This window comes from Conger conger, chromosome 9 (assembly GCF_963514075.1).
Source record: "Conger conger chromosome 9, fConCon1.1, whole genome shotgun sequence".
NCBI lineage: Eukaryota > Metazoa > Chordata > Actinopteri > Anguilliformes > Congridae > Conger > Conger conger.
In genome coordinates, this window is record NC_083768.1 from 16,563,998 (window position 1) to 16,588,893 (window position 24,896).

At 40.7% G+C, this 24,896-nt stretch overlaps 1 protein-coding gene across 2 annotated transcripts in view; it reads left to right on the forward strand.

The window, feature by feature from the left end:
- LOC133136577 (oxidation resistance protein 1-like) overlaps positions 1-24,896 on the forward strand; it is a 113,990-nt gene that overhangs the window by 25,692 nt on the left and 63,402 nt on the right. For both annotated transcript variants that reach the window (XM_061254199.1, XM_061254202.1), the window contains exon 3: positions 21,065-21,270. In XM_061254199.1, the coding sequence (XP_061110183.1) occupies positions 21,065-21,270 (206 nt within the window). The remainder of the gene's footprint in view (positions 1-21,064; positions 21,271-24,896) is intronic.

Genomic DNA, 24,896 nt, shown 5'->3' on the forward strand with positions numbered 1-24,896 from the left:
CCATAGCCCAGAAATTCACATCAAATATGTGTGCGCCTTTGGATAAAATGCATAAATCACATTTAAATGACATGTGCTGTTGTTACATGTGGACAGCAGCAAGGCTAAATGAAGCATTGAATTCATAATTCATTAAATTCATTCAGGGATCTCTATCTTACAAATATTGCATTTCATAGTTAAATAGACAGAAATATTGCATTACCAGTGCACTTACGGTTTATTTTTTTCTGTCTATGAGACTGAAATGGTGGCTTCCAGAGCACGTAGGAAGTTGCTGGAGAAACATATTTGTATTAAATTAATACAGCAATATTTGTCCTTTCCAATATAATGTTGCCATGTTTAACATCATTTCTTGATTGAAGTGCTGCAGAAAGCTTCTGTTAATCAAATGGTACTTGTAAAAACTGCTTGAAATGGATGTAATGCACCCACCTGAGTGGAAGGATTTTGTGTTTTTTTTTTTACATCAGTCGTTGTCATAAGCATTGTCTGTTAGTGCTGTGATTGTCGTGTGATTCGCTCTCTGGTCCCCGCGGATGGCAGTTGCTTTAATGCTGGCCTGATAAACGCCCGTGTTCTTTAACCTCCGGGCTCCGTGCAGAACATAAAGCCAGGAGCCGAGCTGTAAAGTTAGTGAACCCGTAACAAGCCAAGCATGATTCAGCCTGCAGTGGCTCTCGAGTGTCTGAGAAGAAGATGTCCGTGACTGTGTGGCCATATTAGAGGTGACACATGCTATCCACAGGCACAGCTGTCTCCGCTCACCATGACAGCACAATAATGTGGTCGGAAAAAAAAAGGTATTACTGGAACTGAAATCTATACGCTTAGTGTTAGCCTAATTACAATCAGGATATTAAATAACAAATGAGATAAGATTAATGTCAATTTATGTAAAAACTGTATATGGGAAAAAAAAAAAGTGTATATGGAAAGTCATGGGAAACAAGAAATACACAGATGTTGAGCGGATAATAGTGCATGAGTGATGATGACTCACGTTCTGTCCATGAAAGAGCCTAGAAGGGCACCGTGGGTAATGACTATTCATACTTTTTCCATCTCTCCCCTCCCTTTTTTCTGAGAGAATATGGAGGATAACTGGAGCTTGTGCTTATTTCAGATACCTAGAACAACAAGGTATCTGTAGACAGTATCTTGCATACCCTTTTGCTTGTGTCAGGAGAAACGCAGTAGTCAGGGAGCAGAGCAGTGCACGGTCGATGCAAAGTGCCAACTGTCTTCATTGTGCTAACACGAGCTATTAACAGCAGCTGAAAGACAATAGGATTGGCTGGCTCTTACAGCAGGCAAATGCAGACCAAACTGACAAGTTAAAACATGATAATTGGAATATTAACCATTACAGTCAAAAGCGCTTTCATAGGAGACACGAAATGGGGGTTTCATAGCTTGCATTGCAACACTTATTTCACTCAATTATGTGCTATGGTTCATTTTACAAGATATGTCAATTGGGTCATAGCTTCAGTGAAATTACTGCATCAGTTGAAGTATCAGTGGTTATACCTGTCATCAGCTCACTTGCTTGCCATTTGTAGTCAACACTGTGTAGTCAGCAGTGCTGCAAAATGGGATATATAGTCTGGACTCTGTTCTGTAATTATAAAAGGTCATTTAATGTTGCATAATGCATTTACATTTACAAACCAAGCTCAGGGGCAGACTACATTTCCTTTGGCCTGAGCAGAGTGCAGATAGTTAATTTTGAACATTACTAGCCTTGACAACTCTTTGAATATGTTAGCTGCCAGTTGAAGTGTAAAATGTATGCTTTAAACATCCCTGTTGGTCTACTTAAATTGAATGTGTCGGGGATACACTTATGCTGCTTTGTTACCGTATTTGTGTTCCAAATGAATGCACAGGGAAACATTCATCGAAGCTCAAAAGCCTTCCGGCTGCTGCCGAACATACCTTTGCTGGTTATTGCTTTTACATTAAAATAAAATGTGACACCTCAATGAAAAGATGGCAATATGTCTTTCAACCGTTTTTAACACTGACATTTTCTCCTGCGGACGTGCGCGCTGCCTGTTTTGTAATTACTGGGTGTCCAACAGATTAACAAGCTGCTAATTATCCAGTAGTTTTTCCTGAGGAGGGAGCGCCTGTGCCCTGTATCCCTGTCTCCATGGTGAAAGAGGTGTCACAGCACAAACAAGGTGAGCTGGGAGATAATTTTGTGGTGCTGCTGTGTATCTGACAGGAAGTGCGCATTTGAGTCATCATTTGAAACTTCTAGAACGGGTTGGGTCACACTCTTTCACTGTCCTCTGTATAATATGTATCTTATAGCAATATGCATTGCCTATAAATACACAAAATAAATAACAAATAACAAAATAACTTAAATTCCTTTTTTCTTTTTCTTTTTTCACGGAAAAACATTGTCACTGTTGTTTCTAAATAAACCATGGGCAGTGCTGGATTAAACTGGATTGCGCTGAGCTGTCGCATACAGAGATAACACACATTGACTTGGACCTCATAGCTGAAGCTTCTGCCCTCAAGCGAAGACCAAATCACCGCTCTGCGTCCTCCATGTGAATCATTCAGATTGCCTAATGTGCTGTTTCTAAAATGGGCCATGCTAACAAAAACTCATCTTTGTCCATATTGTGGCTTTACATTGCTCATGAGCAAAATGTATGTGTTTGAATACGTTTAATTCTAAATGCTGCAAATGTTGGAATCTATTTCCCTATTCAGCTATTTTTATTATTACCATTGCTTCTCAGCCCCGGGAAAATGTAGGCTTGTCTGTGTACATCTGCCTGTCTATATACAGTGCTTTACATCATAGGAGCACTGCAAATTCTGTCGGCCACCTCATAGGAAAGAATGTCTTATATAAGTGATAAAAAAATGTTTCACTACCTCATGAACATTCAAACATTCAAAAAAAAAACTTTTACTAAATTTAAAAAAGTTCTACCAGCAATTTTCATGAGCATCAACTCACTCTATGCTCAATGCCCTACACCATAATTTCACATAACCTCTGCAACTATAATAGAGAGAAATGAAAGATGATCATCATATTTTGTATTGAGTCATTCCGCTAAAAGCCTTTTTTTGTGGTGAGCCATTGTTAACTGAACTTATTTGACTATCATGAGGGCACTTGGAGGATTACAATTCTGGAAATTACATGGAGTGTACTTGTGTAGGAAGGACAAGTGCATTGACATTTGATGATGGCACTTAATGACGTGCTGTTCCACTCTTTCAGTGACGTGTTGTGTCCATCCATCTGTTTCCATGGAGAGTGCCCTCCTATTGCAACAGCTATACTATAGAGTCAAAGGAATTGCCACCTCCTATAGTGACACTATAGTGTTGAATTCCATTATGGGGTGCTAATACTTGTATTTCCATATGGATAGCAAGGATTCTACAGCACAGATATCCTTGCATGTTGTACCTTAATCTCTGGGACTCCTCAGCCAGGCCAAGAAGGATGTGAAGAATATTGTGTCATTATGATATATCTTATGTGTCTTCCAATTTGCCGTAATTATACAAATCATATCATGAATTTCACCAAATCTGAGAATGTCTTACATGTCATTTACAATGATTGGCTAAAATAAAGTTATGTCAGTTTTACATTTTCAAATCCAGACCATGCCAGTTGGCGACTGGCCTGTAGCTCCATAGGGTGACGTTTACCGATTGCATTGTGTAGGGAATGGAAGGGTTCAGGCGAAATGGGTTCTGTGTTCATTGCTGTCTAGCGACCCCTGCTGGTCAGTTTGGTGCCCCTAGGTTGCAGTCAAATTTGCGAATGAAAGGTCTTCCTCTGACTCCGCTCTATACAAGTTTTATCAGTAGTGTGCAGTATGTAAAGAAGTATTTGGCAACACCAGTGTGTGTGAGGAGAACCGTGAATGTCCGAAATTGGGGCAGGATTGGATATACTTAAAACAATTTAAGATTCAATGATTGGAATGTAATGACACTTCAAACTGGTTGATCGACAGATGACAAGTGCTTCCACAGACATGGGAATTTAGACCCACAAACACATACACTTATGGGGCGACGGGGCGACATGGCTCAGGCAGTAAGAACAGTCGTCTGGCAGTCGGAGGGTTGCCGGTTTGATCCCCCGCCTGGGCTGTGTGGAAGTATCCCTGAGGAAGACACCTAACCCCCAAATGCTCCTGACGAGCTGGTCGGCTCCTTGCATGGCAGCCAATCGCTGTCAGTGTGTGAGTGTGTGTATGAATGGGTGAATGAGAAGCATCAATTGTACAGCGCTTTGGATAAAGGCGCTATATAAATGCCAACCATTTACAGAAAATTGTGATTCTTCATTATTTGGGTACAGCATGTTGTGCTATCATCTAAGTTTTATGTTCATGTACTATATTATTATAATGTTACTGGTAAAAAACAGTCTGACTCAACCTGGTAATGAGACAAAATTAGATACAGTAATTGGTTTCCCTTAACCTTTTTCAAAGAGGCCTCAGCATGGTTAATTGGCTTATTGCCTGCTTTCTGGTGCTATGCCGCATGTTTCAAATCCCAGTCATTCCCTCACTTGGTCTTTGGTTCTGCTTAGAAGCTACCTTTTAAATGGCTGTTCCAACTTTCTCATAATGGCTAGGCACTGGGACTATTGCAGTATTTTTGCATAGCCTACATCTATAGAAGGCCAGAGATCTAGAAATCTGTTGGTTACCATAACACAGAAATCTTGTAAAAGACAGCTGCAATGCTGTAAATCTATGGAAGCATAGCTTTTTTAGCTGTGGTGGAATCAACATTAGTAGTAGTAGTAGTAGTAGTAGTCTTGGTTTTGTTTTCTGTGGTCCTTGAAATGAAATAAAATATAACGCATGAAGTTTGTTAGACTGAATTTCATAATCTGTTTGTTTACCATGTTTTATTGAGATGCGGCTTCTAGCACTCTCTGTCATCAGTGCCTAGTCCAATAAATAAATGTTATGTAATAATAGTATGGCATGTCTCTCTGTTAACACTTTAAGTAGTTGACTTTGTTTTCTTATGCAAATGTGTTTAAATAAACTATATGAAAGGAAGTTGAGTTGAGCTGCCACATTAAGGGTTAAGGTTATGTATAATTACGAATGTTTGTGGCCATTAGTCATTTGGGGATAGTTTAGGCAGGGTGCCATATTGTCTGTTTTTTTTCTATGTATGGTATGTTCATCAAAGATATTCTACCTCTATTGAAGAATGCACTTTGTTAAGTCGATGTAGGAAACTGCCACACGCGTTCTGTATTTTGTCAGCTATGCTTGTCTTTGATTGAGGCTTGACAAAGCCTGTGGCAAATGCATAGCCAGGTTCAACAACAGCCTTCTGTGATATATAAAGCACGTATACATTATTATGCATATTGATGCAGATTTCCATAGCAAATGTTTAGTATGCATCTCCTATTACCTCACCATCTGTTAAACTCCAGGGAAGTGAATTGATTGGTTATTTCCACAAAGGTCATATTGTTAACAAACAAGGCTGCAAATACACTATTACATAATGGAGTCACGTCATACAGCAGCTTGAATGCGGAACACATTATTTTGCTTTCTTATGATAATTACAAACTGTGTTTGTGTGTGTGTGTGTGTGTGTGTGAAATGTCTGTATGCTCCAGATCATTTCAACACTAGTGCATCTCTTTAAGTCTCAGGTAATAGTATGTATGCCTTTTATCCTCTTGCATTAATATTAGAAAAAGTTGCGAACTCACAGTTTTCAGTAAAAAAACATTCTTAAATATTGTAGTCACCCAATACACACAAAATCCTGTTCTGGCCCTGGCTGCCAGTCTGCGAGCCACTTTTATTACAACCTACTGCAACCCAATAGACACAGAGAGCAGGTAACGACTCAGCAGAAGACAAATTCATACAGCCCATCCATACTGCACAGGGCATGGGCTACAATCCTGCTCCATGTGCCCCTCAGTCCACAGGTTCAGTGGCGACCAGGAGTGACCTCAGGGTCAGGCCTGGTCAACACCGCTCCCTCTGTGCTGTGACGTGGCTCCTGACCTGCACTCTCAGTGCCGTCCCCAGTCAGAGATGAACACTTAGCCTGTCAAATCGGCTTGGCTAGCGCGGCCCTCAGTTATATCTGGAAAATAAATTAGCACACTGCCCCACACTCTTGCTGTGTCATACATGGCGTCAGTCAGATCCCAACCATAAGGTAAGAAGTTAAGAGGAAATTCGGTGCCCACTGGTTGCCTCTTTCCATGCAACAATGGAGTCAATAGATCCATTTCTACAAACCTTTCGGTGAGTACCCTCCGTATGCTGTATGTAGTAAAAGAAAAGTTGAATGAATGAATTTGCTGATTCTTATTCTGTATTTAATTTACACATTGAATATTGGATTTGCTATCTATGCAAATTGAAAAACTGTCTGTTCTTTCTTTTGAAAAAGTGTTATTAATAATTACGACTTGTGTATAATTGGACCCAGAGATGCATGATGAAATTAAATCAGGGGAAGTGTGTTCAAATTAGGCTCTCTGAAGGCTCAATTTAGTTTTCCTGTGAGTTTATTTTCACATTGAGTCGTCAATTCCTTTTAAGGAGAAATTAAGGGTTGTCATGGAATCCTTTTTTCAAGGCCAGCCTTTCAACCATATTTGCTGTAAAACCTCTTAAATACTCTGGTCCTCTGATCATTAAGATTGTTACTAACATTGTTATCATTATTATTATTATTATTTTTAATTGTAGGGCCAGGACACCCTCCCGAAAGAGATATTAATCTCATTGGGACTTCTCTGGTAAAATAAAGGATAAATATTATTAATAGGAACTAACTGAGCCAACAATGCTATAGAGGAAGTGATCGTGGAGGGACTGAACTGCAATGAAACCAAGCATGTGTCTGCTCAAAATCATGAGTGGGTTTATAGACCAAGGGTTACATTTTATTTTCATATGCCCAGGGACTGTGGCATGTTCTTCTATTTCATAAATAAACTGATGAATTTAAATTAATTTAAATTAAACATATCATTCACATTGGTACTCTAATGTTGCCATGACTATTATTTTAATATATCATAACACAAAAAATGGAAAGAGCTTTATAAAAAGTCAGGAAAACACATGTAACAAAAACCATGTTGATGTTTGCAAACATGGCTACGTCTACTCACTATTTCGGTCAGAGCCCTTCTGAAAGCCCCTGGTCTTGTGCAAACGCTGTAGGTTTGTGATGAGACCCGGCTCTGAAATGAGCAGCCCAGGACAAGCTAATCTGTGGCAGAGTTAATCTTCTTTGAATAGAAAAAGTGGATTTGTTGCTACACTTGGCCACAGCGTTCCAGTTACTGTGTGGTTGGCTGTTTACATGGGGAAGGGAGTGCTCCCACCATAAAGATGTGTGTGTCTGCGTGCAGAATGTGTGAGAATTTGCAAGTGTGTGAGAATTTGCAAGTGCACATGTACTTCTTATGGAACAGTAGAAGTAATTATTTGTTTTGGGGGGTTTTTTCTCATACTAAGGTTTATATTTTCCCTAGGATACAAAAATATCTTATCATTAATTCTTTCACTGATCTTTGAAACTATCTCTTTAATTTTTGCGAAAAGTTAATTTTCAGAACGGAAGAAAAGCTAAAATAAGCCGAAATTAGTCACAAAATGGTTTCTATTCAAATCTTTATCCTCATTTTTCTACCATCTCCATTTCGGCTTAGAGACCAAAAGTTCTCTTTCACACCCACTGTCATTCATTAAGATTACCTCCTGAATAAGACTATAGAGGTGTATCAAAGGCAGTCTGTGCCAAATATATTGGAGGCTTTATATGCAGAGTTTAATTAAGGATGAGCTTAGACAGTTGAAAGAAATAGCTGGTAATATATTTTCTAGTGGGAGAGAAGCCACAGCAATGAGATTGTTTTCCCTGGGGTGTCCCACACAAGTAATTGAAACTAAAAATATCTTCGAGAAGCCAGCGGAAGGCCACAGATCTGCTGCTCGAGCATCTGTTTTGTAAGAGGCATCCCTTCTTTGAGAGAGAGGAAAATACGCAGTCTGTCTTTCCTGTAGTTTTGTGGGTTGCTTTTTTCCCCCATTATGAAGCCTCTTATCTTTCCAATGAGCAGCATGTCATTTGGCTGACTATGCAGTAAGTCGCCTAAAGTATCGGAACCATATCCTTGCTTAATCCTCTTTATCCCCTACGAGACATAAGGCTGCAATGAGCTCATTCCAACGTTTCTTGTCATTGGTGACATGTTGTTCCTCTCCCCATAGAAAATATCAATTAACAGAAAATGCCGGGATCCACCTATTGGCCATTATTTAGGCTTTTTTTTTTAATCAACAACTATTTTTAAAAAGGTGGCTACTGATGTTACACAATAAAATGTTCTTACGTAAGAATTCTTCTTTATTATGCAATATACTGTATGCTCTCTTTGGTGCTCTCTTTACCAATATCAGAAAACAAATGTTGACATTCTGAAAAAAGAGTAGCATTGGTCTCTTCCTGTAGTGTGGTGCTTGCCTCAGGCCTCCATGCACCGCACTTTAGGTAATGTTCTCCCTAGCTACCTTTTTATGAACCAACCGGCCCTGCAGCAGATTCGCGCCTCTTTAGCGTGGCGTTGGCTTTAGGAACAGAGCTGTCGGAGATTACAGTTGTTGCTATCGTTGTTGTCGTTGCCGTTGTTGTGCTGCTGTAGCGGCTGTTGTGTTTGCTAAGTGCACGGCAGATGCTTTCAGATGGATTGACTATGGCAGAGCGCTGAAGCGGAAACTCCTCAGGAGAGCAGATAAACAACAGGGGAAGTAGGAGATGGCTCCCCTCCTTCACTCAGGTACAGATGGCATGCAGCAAAGGTAGTGATCAAAGGGGTGGGGGGGGGGGGGAGGTGGACGCCGGGGACCCTCGAAACCTCCGCACGTCCTTGCTGTGCTCAGGGAAGGTCGAGCCCATAGACTGCGACAGACAGTCCGAGATGCTTTCAGCCTCTGAATTCCCAAACCATTAACCCATTAACAGGAAGCATCGCATCGCAAAGACAGCCTGGCTGCTATTGTTTGTTTTCAGTGGAGAGGGGCTTGACAATAACACATTTTGCATTTACATCTTTTAATTAGATTTTCTGTGTCGAGTTCCTCATTCCAAACTTATATGTTTACCTGAAGGGCTCTTGAACCTTTTCCTCTGAGTGGAGTGGGCGGGGGGGGGAAGCTAACAACCAATTTGTTTGAGTAGATTCATAAAGGAATCCACCAATCCCAAGCCCTAAATCCAGCACCTAAAGTCCTCAGCTCCCAGCCACGTCTCCAGGGTCCCACAGAGCAAGGTTAATAAAGCTTTTGTGCTCACCCCCGCACACACGTGGGAGTGCGCACGTAAGCAGAAATTGAGAAACCTGATCTGTGAGGGGTCGGTGGGTCTCTACCCCCTCCCTCCTCCCCAGAGACTTAAACTGTGCCAGAGTCTCCCGTGGTTATCGTCTAATTGCGCGTCGATAGGGCGCACATTGCTGGCACCGGCTCCTGGCCGGCATTCCGCATGGTGCGGAACACAGCGAGGTTGATAGCTGCAAGAATATGACTCGCTGACTCGTTTGTTGTAAAAGCCCATCTCTCCTTGTCTGACACCATCTGGCAGCAGCAGATGGAGAACATATAAGACCAGTGCACACAGAGGGCGAAGCACCATTCAGAGAGTGGTGTGCGAGACGGAGGAAGGATCGACTGTGGTTTTATATTTGCCGCATGAATATGCGCAAGGCAGCAATGATGCCCTGAATAGATCTGACTCACCTTCAGAGTCTGCACTATTGTCTATTCATTATGCCCCTATTGACTAATTTCCTACAATTTCAGGAATCCAAATATGAATTCAGAATAATATGAATGATTCAGGAGACGAGTTTTGTGTTCCACTGTGTTTAAAGACTGAAATGAAAGTTAGAGCGGCACTAGCTTCCCTCAATATGACAAGTGAAATGGCTCTATCCGGGGAAATCGTTGGTAAGTTAAAGCTAGCTGCCCTGTAACTGTGCTACAAGTTGGAGTTTTTCCTATCGGAAATGGCAGTTGAGCAAGTGGAAGTGATTGCTTGACAGGTATGAATGAGTTATTGATGTATTTTTGAAAGAGATGTGATTACAGTTGGCTAACTATACTAACTAAATACACACACAAGTAACGCCAGTTAAATAGATAGCTAAATGGCTTGTGTGGGAAGATGTTTTATGAAACATATTGTTTCATAAAATGGTTTCCTTAACTCATTGCTATCACAGCTATCATACAGTGGTCTGCAGTATAGTGTTATAAAGCTACCAACAGCTAGCCAGAATAAAATATCTATGTTGCTTTATACTGTAGGAGGGTGAGCTTCATTACCTTGGGGGTGTAGGCGGGGTTGAGAACAGCGGCATAGATGTTTTTGATTGTAAGCACAGGAAGCAAGGAAAGAAATCCTGCATAGTATGCCTTTAAAGAGTAAATGCACTCACTCACAATTTTGAAAAAATGTGGTCTGGGGTGGATAGAGTAGGTGTGTCCAGCTAAAGTATTCTCTAACCAATCATGTACCAGCAGTGTTCCCTGTAGTATTGATCTGTAACAGCTGCCTTTCCTAGCCATTAAAAGTACATGGGACAAATTTGTGGGTGTCAACAATTTTCCCAATGGATATCTGATTGACATCTATATGACACCCAAGTGGGGCCAGATGGACTGCAGAAAGCACTTTTATAGGGAAGCAGAACACGCTTTTCGACTGTTTTTATGCCAAATTGATATTAGTTCATAAATGTTGAAATAATGGCATGAATTCAAATGTTTCCACTATAAAGTAGGGATACAGCAAAAAAAAAATGTGATCTAGAGTAATTGCCCTTTAATTACTTCATTAGAATTCTTGAGTTCAGTCCTGCTGACATTATTTTATTAGAATGATCTTAGAACATGATAAAGTTGTATTAATGGTGGATGGATATTGTTTCTGAAAATAATTGCAATAAGGCAACACAAAATTGTTCGGTTGACATTGACATAATGAATTTCACAAAAGGTGAACATCAATCATCATGAGGTTCATTCATATGTTGTGACAAAAAGGAAGAATATTATTTTGTCCATATATAAATTCAGTTGTATCTAAAGTTATATTTGTGTACGGAGGACATGGGGGTGCCACTAGTGTGCTGTGCAAAACGTGTGTGTATATGATAATAACAAATCTTATATTTACAGATGGGAGGTAAGGGCTAGTATGGTATGACTGTATGTATGCAGTATATATGTATTGCTGTGGTGCTTGGGAATGATGATGTGCTAAAGGTCTACAAAAGTCCCTCTTTTTAGTTTTTAGTATGTATCAGCTGCACATGTCACCATGTTGTCTCTGAATGCTCACAGTGGAGGTTAATATTGAAATGGCATATAAATACACATAGTGAAATGGAGAAAAGACAAACATGGCCTCCTTTCAGGCTCTATGCTTTGGCTTATTGACTTCTGAAGCTGTACAGAGGATAGATTTTTGGATGCGTCACGCCGAGCGTGTTTTAACACCCCGTGATGATTTATCCATGGCTCAGTGCTCGGCTCCAGAGCAGAGGTGCAGCTGAAAACAGACTGGACTGCAGACAGTCACAGGCAGAAACCTCAGCAGAGGCTGCCAATGCATTATTCATTTTCCTAGCAAAGGCCCGTAAATGGCATCACGTCCACTGCGTAGTACTGGCAGCTGAATATTAATAGATGTTCAACGATTGTCTTTTATACAGCTGCATTTTTGCCAGACAACATAAGGCATGGCGCAGGAGTTCAATGGCAGTGTTTCACTCCCAAAAAGCAAAGCCATGGCCTATGACCAGCAGGGTCTGGGTGGTGGGCCCAGCCCCCGAACCTAAACTGCTGCTTGGTGAAACAACTTTTTCACACTTGATTTAACTTTAGCTTCCCATTAAATCCATGTTTTTTAAAGTCACACTTTTTTTCTCGGTAATGGAGGTGGTGAGTAAACTCAGCGGGATCCCTGGTCTCCTGATGTGGCCTTATGCTGCGGATGGAGTGGCTGGGTGATGCGCATTCAGGAAGTGAACAGAGGAGAGGATGATTCAGAGTAAATATGTCCCAGGACGTGGATGTGCTGTAGCCCCGGCAACTCTTCAGCTAGAGCCTGCACAAAACCCCTAAGAGCTACCCTCTGTGTGCTCTTCCTGTACACCCACCTGAAACGGAGCTGGGATTGAAAGTGCCATCTCTCAACTAATTAATGAGACAGAATCGCACCTGTTTGTACTGTACTGAGTGGGTGCCAACAACGGCTGCAAATATTGGACTGTTTCCTTCGGAAGATGATGTTGTCTCTGGTGAAATTTGATTGCAGGAAGCACAAGCAAATGCTATTTAATGAGTGCAGAGGCCCGGGGACTGGTATGGATGCCTCTGGAGACAGGGAGGCTGGTGTAATATCATGGTTAGGGAACTACTGGATGTAACTAAAAAAATGTGGATTGGATTATCAGATGGGTTGTTATTGTTTGTATTTTACCTGAATTTTAATATGCTATATTAATGGATTGTGTAATGTATGCAGTTGTAGCCTTCCTGTCTCAGAATTGCCAGGTCGTGATCATACAGACTTGAGGTGCTGCTATTCATGGTGGCCTGAACTCATTTGCACATTTGTACTTAATCTTGACTCACATATAAATGTGAGTGTAAGTTATTTTCCCAGCATTGCAATTATAGTTTGCTGAATTAACAGCTGAATTAACCTCACAGGAAAAGTACTATGTGTAAAATCAGTATTTCTTATCCATATCAGTTACAGTTGAATTAGCACTGAAATTTTAGTGTGAAACAGTCATTTATTAACATTAACGTCTATTGGTTATGCAGTTAAGGTACTGTCAAGAATAAAGATAAGGATCATTGTTGGCTGAATCCAGACAATCTTTCGGGCAAAGTTGTCCAACCAAAGGGTGAAATGAACTGTGTTCTTGCTGCATAGCAGTATCTTCACCAGGGCTGCAAGAAGCAGGAGCAACTTAGACAGTTTCCCGCAGTTTTAACGTTAAATCATACGTCTATTATTAGTAGCCATCTTTATGGTGACCTCAGCATGCTGTGCTTTAGACTGCTCCATAAGCTGTCCTCTCTGGAGTAAATGTTGTTCTGCTGCCAGGACATCGGAAATGACTGCAGAGCTCACAGAGGAGCAGTTTGATTGTATTTTATGTGCGTTGGTACTTGAGATCTGTCTGCGGATTTTTCCAGTGCAGGCCTCATGCTCAGATTGCCTTGCTTAATGACCAAACCTTTTAGAACTTTATCAAAGTCCTATGACCTCATCAGCCGGTGCCAGTGACCCGGACTACAGCTGAACTTGCGTCAGACTCCCCCACACGCTCCGCCCACAGAGAACCGATGCGCTGCAGGTGGGGAAATCAATTGGCCACCTGACCCTGACAGGCTGTGAAATATTTAGCGTCTACGCAGAGAGGGAGGGGAAGGTTACACTTGTCTGAGGAAGCCCTTTGCATTAACATTTTAAAGGCATTACTCTGGCCTCAGACCCTTTGGGGGGTGAGCGATGGCTTCTTTGAGTAGGTGGCCAGGCTGGAGGTCACGCATTAACAAATGAGCCTTATGATGACAAGATGGCACCGCGTTGAAGGCAGGGTCACCCCATCTCCTCGGCAGATCAGGTCTCATAGCCGCGTTGCTGCGGGGGGTGCATGTCTGTTTTGGCCTAACACAAATAGGCTACATAGACTGTTTTCCTGTTTCTGTGTACACTCCCTCTACGGTCTTTTTATATCTATGTTTCTATTTTTGGTATTATTCTTCATGTTGTCTGCATGCAACTACAAAGCACGGCAAATTCCTTGTATGTGAAAACTACTTGGCGAATAAAGCGATTCTGATTCTGGCACACTTGTCCCTGGTTATGGGTACTCACTTTGTTGTACGTCGCTCTGGATAAGAGCGTCTGCCAAATGTCAAAAATGTAATGTAATGTAACACAGGTGCAAACGCTTGTCACTAAGGTGGTACCCTATAGGTACATACAATTGTATCCCTAGCCAGCAACATATAATTAATTTGTACCTTTTTTGCTTGGAAAATGTACTAATTTGTACCCAAAGAGAGCAACTTTCAGGGTACATTTGGGAAAATTGATCATTGATGAACAAAAATGTACCTCCACTGTTACTTTATTCCTGTAAGTGTACTAGATATTAGACATCTGCCTCTGTCTGTGACAGTGAACAGTGAAAAATGTAATAGCTGTTTTCATGTAATTGTGCCAGACATTGGTCTTTTTTTTAACTGTTCAGCTGTACGTTAATGCTAAAAAGGGTTGGAAATCACTGGTAAAAGGGTCTTTGTAGTGCCTCTGAGTGCAAGAAAAAAATTCAGTTGAATATTCATAAGTGCTAATTACACTGTGTGCGGTGTGATTAGCGCAAGCCTCCCTCCCAATCCCCGTGGTAACACAGGAGCACGTGCCGCAGTGTTCGGATCCAGTGTTGATGTTGAACCTGGGAAAGGGGACTCCCTACTTTTCCCTGGCTTTCTTTTTCGAGCACCCCACATCAGGACGAGGCAGTGGCCTGGTAAGGCTCCCCACAGGGGCCTCCGATCACAGAAAGCAGGCAGGACAGCTGCAGACCCAGCTCTGTCTGAAGTGAAATATCACAACAGCCAGGGGATGGAGAAATGAAGGCCAGGCAAAGAGCGTGGTTAATCTCATCTGTGATCTATGCAGCTCCTTCGTAAGCCGCACATCTCCCAAATGGTTTTTAGATATGGGGCTGCAGCTGCTAGGGCCAGGGAGGATGTTGCTTTCTGCACAAACAGTGACTTTGTTCATTTTTGTAATTCATGAAGTCAAAGACACATGAAGGTATTATGTGTGAGAATTATCAAAGAGCTGTAGGTCTCATTGCACTGCTGCTTGTGCGTGTTCCTCCCAATGTACAAGGGAACCATGTCCCACCCCAACATAAACTACACCGAGGAGATGTCAGCCCCCTTTATTTTTTTATTTTTCATTTTTTATCATTTTTCTTGTGGTGTTATTTTCTTGTACACCGTTAAATATGTGGTGCGTGTAATGTGAAATCAGTGCAGCATGTGCCGTGTGAAATCAGTCATTGACACTAAATAAGAACAGAAAACACAGTGTCCAGTTCAGTGCGTATTAATCATGCAGACTTGTCTCAGATGAGAGAGAAGATAATTAATTATCATTATAAATTACTGTGTAGATTGTACTGCTTGCTGTTACTTGAGGTTATTTCCCTTGTGTTCACGCATATGGTAGCAGCCTGTTTCTATTCATAGCAAGGACTATTTTTGTGTATTACAAGCTAGCATCCATTCAACAGTTTTGTGTGATTCCCAAAATCTTTTGGCCTGTACAGTGACATATATCTGGCAAAACACTTCTATAAAACAATAACTGACAAACACTTCTATGCAGTATTTTAATGATAACATAGCAAAATCATAAAAAAGTGATTTAACAACAATCATCACACATGGGTCATAAATTATTTTTTTTCTTTCATGCTTGTTGTTGCCAGGTTACTGTTATAGTATATACTATTATCCTGTTGAAAACATATTCCATGTTTTATGAATATATATAATTATGTTGAATAGGAACTGCAGGTTTGGGCAGCCATACGTCTACATAAAAAAGGATATTGTAGGGCTAATTCTTTCATTTTCACCCTATCATTCAATCATTCACTCACTCCCTTATGAACACTATTAATATGAATGGAGAAATAATGTGTTAAAGGCATGGACATTTCCCACACGTACTGTTTGTACGGAAGGTATTCAGGCCCCTTCATTTTTCCCCCACTTTATTGTGTTGTAGATTTAAATGGATAATAATGCAATCTACACTCAATAACCCATAATGACTAAGTGAAAACATGTTTTTAGAAATGTTTGCAAAAACTGAAATCTCACATTTATATTCAGACCCTTAATTCCGTACTTAGTAGAAGCCCCTTTGGAAGCAATTACAGCTTTGAGTCATCTTGGGTAAGTCTCTACAAGATTTGCACAGATGGATTTGGGCAGTTTACCCCATTCTTCAAGGCAGATCATCTCAAGCTCCGTCAGATTGGATGGGAAGCGTCTGTGAGCTGCCATCTTCAGGTCTCTCCTCAGATATTCTATGGGGTTTAAGACTGGACTTTGGCTAGGCCACTCAAGGACAGTCAGAGACTGTTCCCGAAGCCATTCTTGTGCTGGAAGGTGAACCGTCGCCCCTGTCTGAGGTTGTGCGCAGACGGGAGCAGGTGTTCTTCAAGGACCTCTATGTATTTGGCCGCATTCATCTTTCTCTCAATTCTGACCAGTCTCCCTGTCGCTGAGAAACACCCCCATAGCATAAAAGATCATATTTTTTCTCATGCTCTCCAAGAGGGCTGTCTTATGCCATTTACTCTGGAGTGGCTTCCACCTAGCCACTCTACCATGAAGGCCTGATTGATGTTGAGATGGTCGTCCTTCTGGCAGGTTCTCCCATCTCTGCAGATGACTTCCAAAGCCTTTCTAAACTACAGTATGTTCAATCAATTAAATCTTCCACAGGTGGACTCAGTCTAGTCAAGACAGTCAAGTTCTAGACACATCCCAAGGATAAAGCAAACCTGATTAAATATAGAAAAAATGAAACCTTATGTGTATAAGAGATTTCACTTTGTCATTATGGGGTGTGGATTGATGGGCAAGTTGTATCCATTTAAATGAAGTCCGCAACACAATAAAGTGTGAAAAAAGTCCAAGGGGTCTGAATACTTTCTGAAGCCACTTTGAATGTCCCCATTGACGAATGTGAACCTATGAGTGGTAAGAATATGTAAAACCTGTATTTCACTTCTCCATGTACAGGTGCATTATAACACACGTTTATCATGGCTCATCTATTAACACCATTGTTCTAGGTGCTCTCATGTTTCAAACAGAGGGAGGAGTGCAACATCTGTTTTACAGTGATGGTGTGAAAAGTGTGTCAGCCTGCACTGCTGTTTATTGATAACATTCTGCAAGATAGCACGATAAGACTTTGTTTACGCAACAGCATAATCCGTCATGCTCAGAATGATGAGCATGTCGAGAGCTAACCTAAATAGCCTTTGTTTATGCATTGTGTGACAGGCCGAATTAATCTCTGTAGAGTTGGTTAATTACCACATGGCTTCCTCCTGGGCACAGAAGTGAAGAGACTTAAAAAAAAATATCACACTTTATATTTTAATTCGCTATTTTGTTTAAAAATCAAATCCACATCTGTCAGCTGTCAGATTTATAAACAAGAGGCTTGCCCCCTGTGGTCTTATTTTAGCACTCATTCTTCAACAGTGGAGCTGATTCTGACAGCATTCAGTTTGAAGACAAATAATAAATAACAAAGTTGTCTCCTATGCACAAGTGTTATTAATTTCTCACTTAAGTTACCTCAAATTACAGCATTTGTGTGGAAGGGTACCTGCTCTAGAGCTATGAAGCTCACAATGCAATTAGAAAGATAGAGACAGAATTTACTAAAGTGACATTCGATTGTAAATGAACTAACAGGCTTTTCTGCTGTTTTATTTTGTTATGAATCTTATTTAGCTGAATGTGACATCTAGCTCATTATAAGGCACTTCAGTATATCCAAAGTGTTTTGACTTTGTCATCACCAAGAACTACATCATCAAGTAGTTCTCTCAAGCTGATAGATACAACGGTAGCTCCTGAACTGAAGCACAGAAGTATGGGGATACCAGAGTGCTCTACCCCCTCAACCACTGTTGATGGAGCATTTATTTACCACTTCTCCTAAGGACGTTTTTACAATTGTGTTCCCATCCACAATCAGTGATTGTGTGATTTAGCTAATTGTTACTCCATGCTCCTGGTGTTTCCTTGACCTGGGTGATGCTCTGTACAGTATGCAGATAGCTACACAGCCTGTTAACATGGAGCTAGGCAGAATGAGATATGAACATCTTATTCCATATATTCAGTCACCACTGTTACCCTACAGAATATTTTTCCAGTTTCAGAGTCAGTTGTAATGCTGCTATGGTTGCATTGTAATTATCTGCTGCTGGCAAAAAATAATTGAAATGTTTTGTATTCTATTAGCACACTCGTCGCCTCATAGAGTAGAAAATAATGAACGTATATCGATGACAGTGCTGGGACTTCTAAATATCTGTGGTCTTTGTTGGCATGAAAACTGAATGTTCAAAGCTTTTTGTTAATGATCATATTGACTTGGGTTTAATGTGCATTCTAGCTAATGTGCCATCCTCATTGTGTTGCTGTTTTTCCAGTGTGCTGCTTTGAAACCCTTGTGGGCTTGCTGGGCCTTAGTTCTCTCTCTGGTGTTTTTATGGAATATCATTATTTTATTTTTAACTGGTTGATACCAGCCTGTACACCCCAGTGAAATTTGGCAGTTTGGCTGGTGTCTCATGATGCCGTACCATGTACTGTAGGTGAAGGCAGTGTCAAATTTGTGGCCAGCTCATTGTCTCCACTGGGCTAATATGGTCTCAGTGGGCTGGCAGTGTTTATGTAAACCGATATCCTGCCATGTGCAAAATTGGACCTGATTTTGCTGTGGCAAACTTTCTGTTAAGCAGGTTTAATTAAACACCCACTCTTAACAGACTTGAAAGGAGTCAGAATGTGTGATCTGCCCCCCCTTCCTCCACCCCCCTGATTAATTCAATACTATCAAAGCAATGTGGCTATGAGGAACTGCCAAGTCAACATAAACTGATGATTCTGTGGAAATTCCTCCTGTAATTGGCTAAACAATATTTATTCATTTATTTAGACTACGGATATTTCAATATGAGGCCAGACTTTTGCTGCTTTTCTCTCCACAACTTCAGCATTAACTAACTTATATTCAGCTATGGGATATACCCAAGCTTTTTTCTCTGTTTCGAATTGTGTCTTTTAAATAATTTGACATTTTCTTTTAAATTTAAACCTGTGTTTTTAGAATGTGGTCATTCAGCTGGGTTATAGTGTAGCAGCACACATGGGCTAGAGTATGGGTGCGATAAAATGTGCTTTCCCCTTTATTTGAAATGTTGTCCATACAGTATATGGGAGGTTTCTGTTTTGTCACATGATTGGATTTGAAAATGTGTCTTGTTGTCCTGTGATTGAGGGGGGTTTATCCACATTGTGAGTGCACTTTAAATAAACTCAGGAAAAATCAGCCCAATAATACAGTGTGGGATAGGGTTATTTTTCAACAGCTCAGATGTCTACTGAGCTGGGTCTTTCTCATCTATTTCAGTGTGTGGACAGAATTAACAGGGATAAATCAATTCACAAGATGCGCAAAGGGAAAAATGGGTAATTTGCTGCATTTTTTAAACTGGCAGTTCATTTGAGGTTGTCATGCAGCAGTACTATGGACTGCATATTATACAAATTACATATGCATAGTGCGCATCAGAAGCATACCATTATCCCACTGCCTATTTTACGAGAGCACCCGAACACTGAAATATATTGAGCATTATATTAAGAAATATAAAATGTAACAAAATATATTTTAACGCAAATTAACACATTTTTTAAATATTCATGCCCACAAACTTGATACACAGGATTGAGAGCTTTGGCAAAATAATTTGCGCATTTATAAAATGTTCACTTCTTCTGAAAGGTAACTTTGTTGTCCAAGAGTCAAGAGTGAATTTTTTCTCACAGAAAAAAAGTATGTTTTTGACTGGATATAGATTATTGTGTCTGGTGTACATAGAAACACAATGGAGCAACAGCCAGAACACTGGACAAATATGACAATATCGCTAAAAATTAGCATTCTGCATTGTTTTTTTCTATGCTATGTCTAGGCAGTTTGCCACAAAGTACATTTGGTGACTCCAAAAGGACACATTGAAACTTAATGATATTATTGGTCTTAAGGCTGGTTTATATTCGTCGCTTCACTGAAATCACAGAATGTTCATGAATGTTCAAACATTGCCCGACATTAACAATGGTCATTGTTAAATTTAAAATATGTTTAATTTATGAAGTATAAATCGTATGTCACACCCAACGGTGTGACTTTATCAGGTGTAAAATGTTTTTGCTTACAACATTTTTTTATCCTGAAAAAAAGAGTTTGCACTTCCCCCCACCAGTCACCCTCCCCCTATCTCTATGTCTCAACCTCCCTCGCCTTGCACTGAAGATCATAAAAAATAAGTATAAGAATATACTCGTATAAGAATATACTAGTATGCATCAGCAAAACTACAATGATAATTCCTCCAGAGAAATTCTAAGTAAAGGACAGTGGAAATGGACAGTCTATCAATGTTTCTCCAAGTTTCTCCACATTTTTAGAATTAGAAACTATTATAGTTTGCTGGACCCTTGCTGTGAAAAGGACTGATATTACCATATTTCTTGTAGTATTTGGATTTCCAAAGTTTGTTTTGCCACCCACATGTTAGAAAATAAGGTACTGTTGTCACTAAAGCAATTGCATCTTATATTAGGTTACACAGATGGAACTGTTAGTTTTAACACTTTCAAACAGTGTATCCTGTTACCATAGTGATTGAAAATTGCACTGTGAAAAAAGGAATGAATGCAAAATATTCCCACACCAGCCCAGCCGGGTGAGACTTAAAGGGTTAATATATCAGGCTGATTTATGATTACTGACTGCTTTTCAACATGAGTAATTCTTCAGGATAGCTCAGTCAGTTGTGACCAGTCCATTTCAATGTGAATTGTATTTTTTGTTGTTGTTTTGTGGCACACAAATGGTCCAGCATAGTTTATCTCAAAGCTGTCACTGTCAAATTTTGTATAGTCATACTCAAACTAGTGATTATAGGGCATTAAAGTGGAACACTCCCATAAATAGTTTGACCTTAAACAACATGTTGCTTTTCCATGGTTCCAGGCTTGTGTTGCCAGTTTTTTCCCATTAGTTGTGATGGTAATAATTGCTTCCAGGTGACATTGCAGTCTTTCTTTTTGACCAGGCTGAAGAAGAAGTCTCAGTCAGTGGATATTACCGCTCAGGGGTATGCTGGCTCTCTGGTGAAGGATCCACAAGCATCACCGATAAACAAGCTCGTGCCACCTGTTGCCAAGACAACCGTATCTGCTGAGGAGGAAAACAATGCAACCAACTCCCAGAGGGTGCGGAGCCCGAGACGCACTGACCTGAAGCGGTTCTACACTATAGGTAAAGTCACACTGTGATGTGAAGGTGTCTCTTGTGTCTGTGGGTGCGAGTTCCTGTGTTCATGCACCACGAAGTAGGCGAGCGGGGTTAGGGAAACCATTTATACCTGTCCAGTGTGTGTCCCAATGCATTTTAGTAACTCAATCATGGTGGTTTTCTTCAGGGGTACAAGGTCTGAGACCTCAATGTAAGGTCATTTCTGTTCTTCGTAATGGGATCCACAAGGCTGGACCCCATTTTGTTTTGCTCATGTTGGACGAGCGGAGAAACAGAATTGTACAATATACTTGCTCCACAATGCATTCTATAGTGGTTGACCTCTATTTGCGCTTTAGTTCCTGTCTTCCAGGACCACTGTTCGAGCTCTTGAGTCAATATTTTCCACCAGGAACCAGAACCACACTGAAACCAGGGAAGAGATTTCCTTCCCTCAAAAACATGATTGATTTTCCCCATTTGATGTGACGCATGAGCCTTGATTCCGGTCACCTATGTAACCAGTACTCAAGCCTTTCTGAAAGCATATGGATGAAAGCCTTCTTTTTTCATAATGGCAGCAGTATGCCCAGCTCACCATGCCCGTGAGGGAAATAAGTTTTTTACGGCGTGGAATGACTCCAGAGAAGCATCTCTGGGATCAGCAGAGGTACAGGTATACACCACCCCAGGGGAAGGAGGATGTGTCTGTACAGGAAGTATAGCCTGGGGAAATAGCTGCAGGCACCCTACTGTGCAATCCAGCCTTTAACAAACTTCTTTCCTGTCTTAATTACGGGACCTTAATGACTTTCATCCTGCCTGGGTAAGCTGGGAGCACAGCCCAAGGGGGTTAAAGGATATGTGCTGCACATTTTGCGTATGTTGACTGCAGCTTACAAATAATTTTTGCCTTCCCTCATCCATGAATGACCTCCCTCCTATGGACAGCAGTGGGGTCTTTGGAGCATTGCTGGGCAGGAATCACCAGAATCTGCAAGCCTGCTTTTCCCACCTCTGGCAGTGTTCTCATTTTCATAATTTCTAGGCAAAGATTAGGTATTAAATGAAGCTTCTGGAAATGGGGAGATAGGAGGCTTTCTTGCGTGTGACGATCTGAATGAATTGGTTGCGTATTTTATTGGTAAGTATGCTGAAGATTTTAATTCAGAAAGACATTCAGGGCCAGATTTCCTAAGGCAAAAACATTAATTCTATTGCATCTTGTTTGCAGTCACAGATACCAACAAATTAACAACCGATTTACTCAGACTGTTGCTAATTACGCCGTCAAATAAATGGAACGCCCTCATTCACAATTTTGTGATAGGAAAAACGTCAGAAATATGGCATGCTTACTAGTCCAGATTCCAAGATGCTGAGAAATGGATATGGAGCTACCACAAAAAAAAGAACATGTCAGGAAATGTACTGTAGGTAGGTAGCGTAATGTTCAACAGTGTGTAGTTGTTTCATGCCATATTACAGCTCGGCATTACATTGGCAATGGAGAGGGAAGACTGGAGTGACATCACAGACAAAATTCATTACTATAATAGGCTATAATAGGCTATAAAAAGAACAGTAGGCTAGAGGATGTGAAGAGAAGATGAAAAAAACACTTCACGAGGGAAAGAAAGCAAAGAAAGCAGGTGGTGCTTCCACCACCTATTTCCAAGGAAATAGAATTAACACTGATAGAACACCAGTTACAAAACTGGTAAACTGGCTAAATGAGAAAGCCATAGGGGTCTGGAAAGAATAGACACGAATGAACTTGTAACGGGAGAAGGTAAAACTTCACAATTCATTATACACATATGCAGAACAGCTGTTTACATTCATAACTGCATTTTTATTGTGACTGCTAGTTGACTTCAATAGAATTCTTGCATCCCTCCAAAGATAGTTTCGTATTATATCTAAAAATACATTAGAAAAAGATTGTGTCTTGTGTCTGTTATGCACTCATTCATCCCCACCGATGCTGTCGTGGATGTGTGGAGCCAGCCAAGCACCCTTCCCTGGCATCATGCGTGTGAGCTATAGGCTGTGTTGGCACATAAAAAATACCGCCTGCTTTCAGGATTTCAAGAAATTCCCACGCATAGTCACAATTAATGCATGCTTTAGTAAATCAGACAGTCTACTTAATTTGCCTAATTATATTTATATTCGACCTGTTTTAGTGCCTTTGTTCAAAGTATATCTCTGCATGAACAGGAAAGTTGCAGAGTGACCCAATCCCCCCATATTACATCCTAATAGCGACTTTCACCCATTGCGATGGTTTAGTAAATCCCATGTACCATAAATATTGTGACCTTTTTACATCTGAAAAGCAGTCATAGCCCTTAATAAATCTGGCCCTCAGTATTTGACCTTTCAAAAGTGCTTTGTCAGCCCACTTTAAATTTTAGGTTTTTATTATTAGGTCACAATCTGGCCCATTTTTACATGTGTATTTAGTGTTTTGAGAACCAAACTATACCTCTTGAAAAAGGTATAAAGAAGGGCAACTAAATGGCTTTTTTTATATTTCAGTGGAGAATAATAAATCAGAGTAGAGATTATATTTCAGGTTCTGCTAGCAGAACACAGGTCCAGAAATTAGTGCAAGGTGAATTGCTAATGAATGTTTTCCGTCATGTATTAGAAGCAGAGCCCCTTGGGGTGTTCAGTATTAGATATAACACACAGTGCTAGATAATCCCTAAACAGGCTAAATGGCCTGCTTTCATCTTCAAATATTCTAATGCTTTTTATGTACCACCACTGGCCACCTGGTCTCCAAAATGGAGCGGACAATAGCCATTTTGCATAATTCAACAGGCCTGGAACAGTGCTTAATGGATCAATCTCAGTTTTCGGTGTCAGTCAATACCGAGGATCTGCAGCTAAAAACAAATCCTGTGATGAACTCACCTGACATAGAACTCGTTCACCTTCATTCTCTTTCAACAGACAAACAAGAGACCAAATCAATGGTAGCCTGTAACAGCCATTTTTGATACAAATGTGATGTAATTTGAGCTCTCGAGTAACAGTATCACTTTGAAAATAAGTCAGTCAAACACCAGAGTGATTCTAATTCATTCAGACACCCCCTATCCGACTACAGACTGACCTTGAAGCAAACTCAGTCCATTGATTTAATAACAAATGGCAAGTTATGGCATTTTCTGAATATAATCACAAATGTAATAAGCCAGTGCTTAGCTTTTTAATGGAGAAGTGATATTTAATATTACTTTGGTCAACATTGCCTGTATTGTGTACCCTTAGGCGCGGGGCAACAAGGTTAACACAATCCTGTCCAAGGCAGTGCACTAGAACGCTTGGGGAATGCTAATTTATTGTGGAGATGGAAAGTGAGAATGTTGTCTGTGAGCAGTGCCATCTCCATGGCGTCTGACTGCGCCCTCGTTAAACCATGAAATGTGTTTGCAGACCGGGGCTTTCTAATCAGATGAGCCAGGTGCCCCTGTCTGCGCTCACTGGTTCAGAATTGCCACACTCAATTTCCATCAAAGGAGCTGGAAGGAGCAGCCTGTGATTGTTTTGTGGTTGAAAATGCGGTAACCCTGGCCACCGGAGTGAAGTATCTAGCTGAGAGATGAATACTTGGTGCAGTGATGGGCCCTACTGCC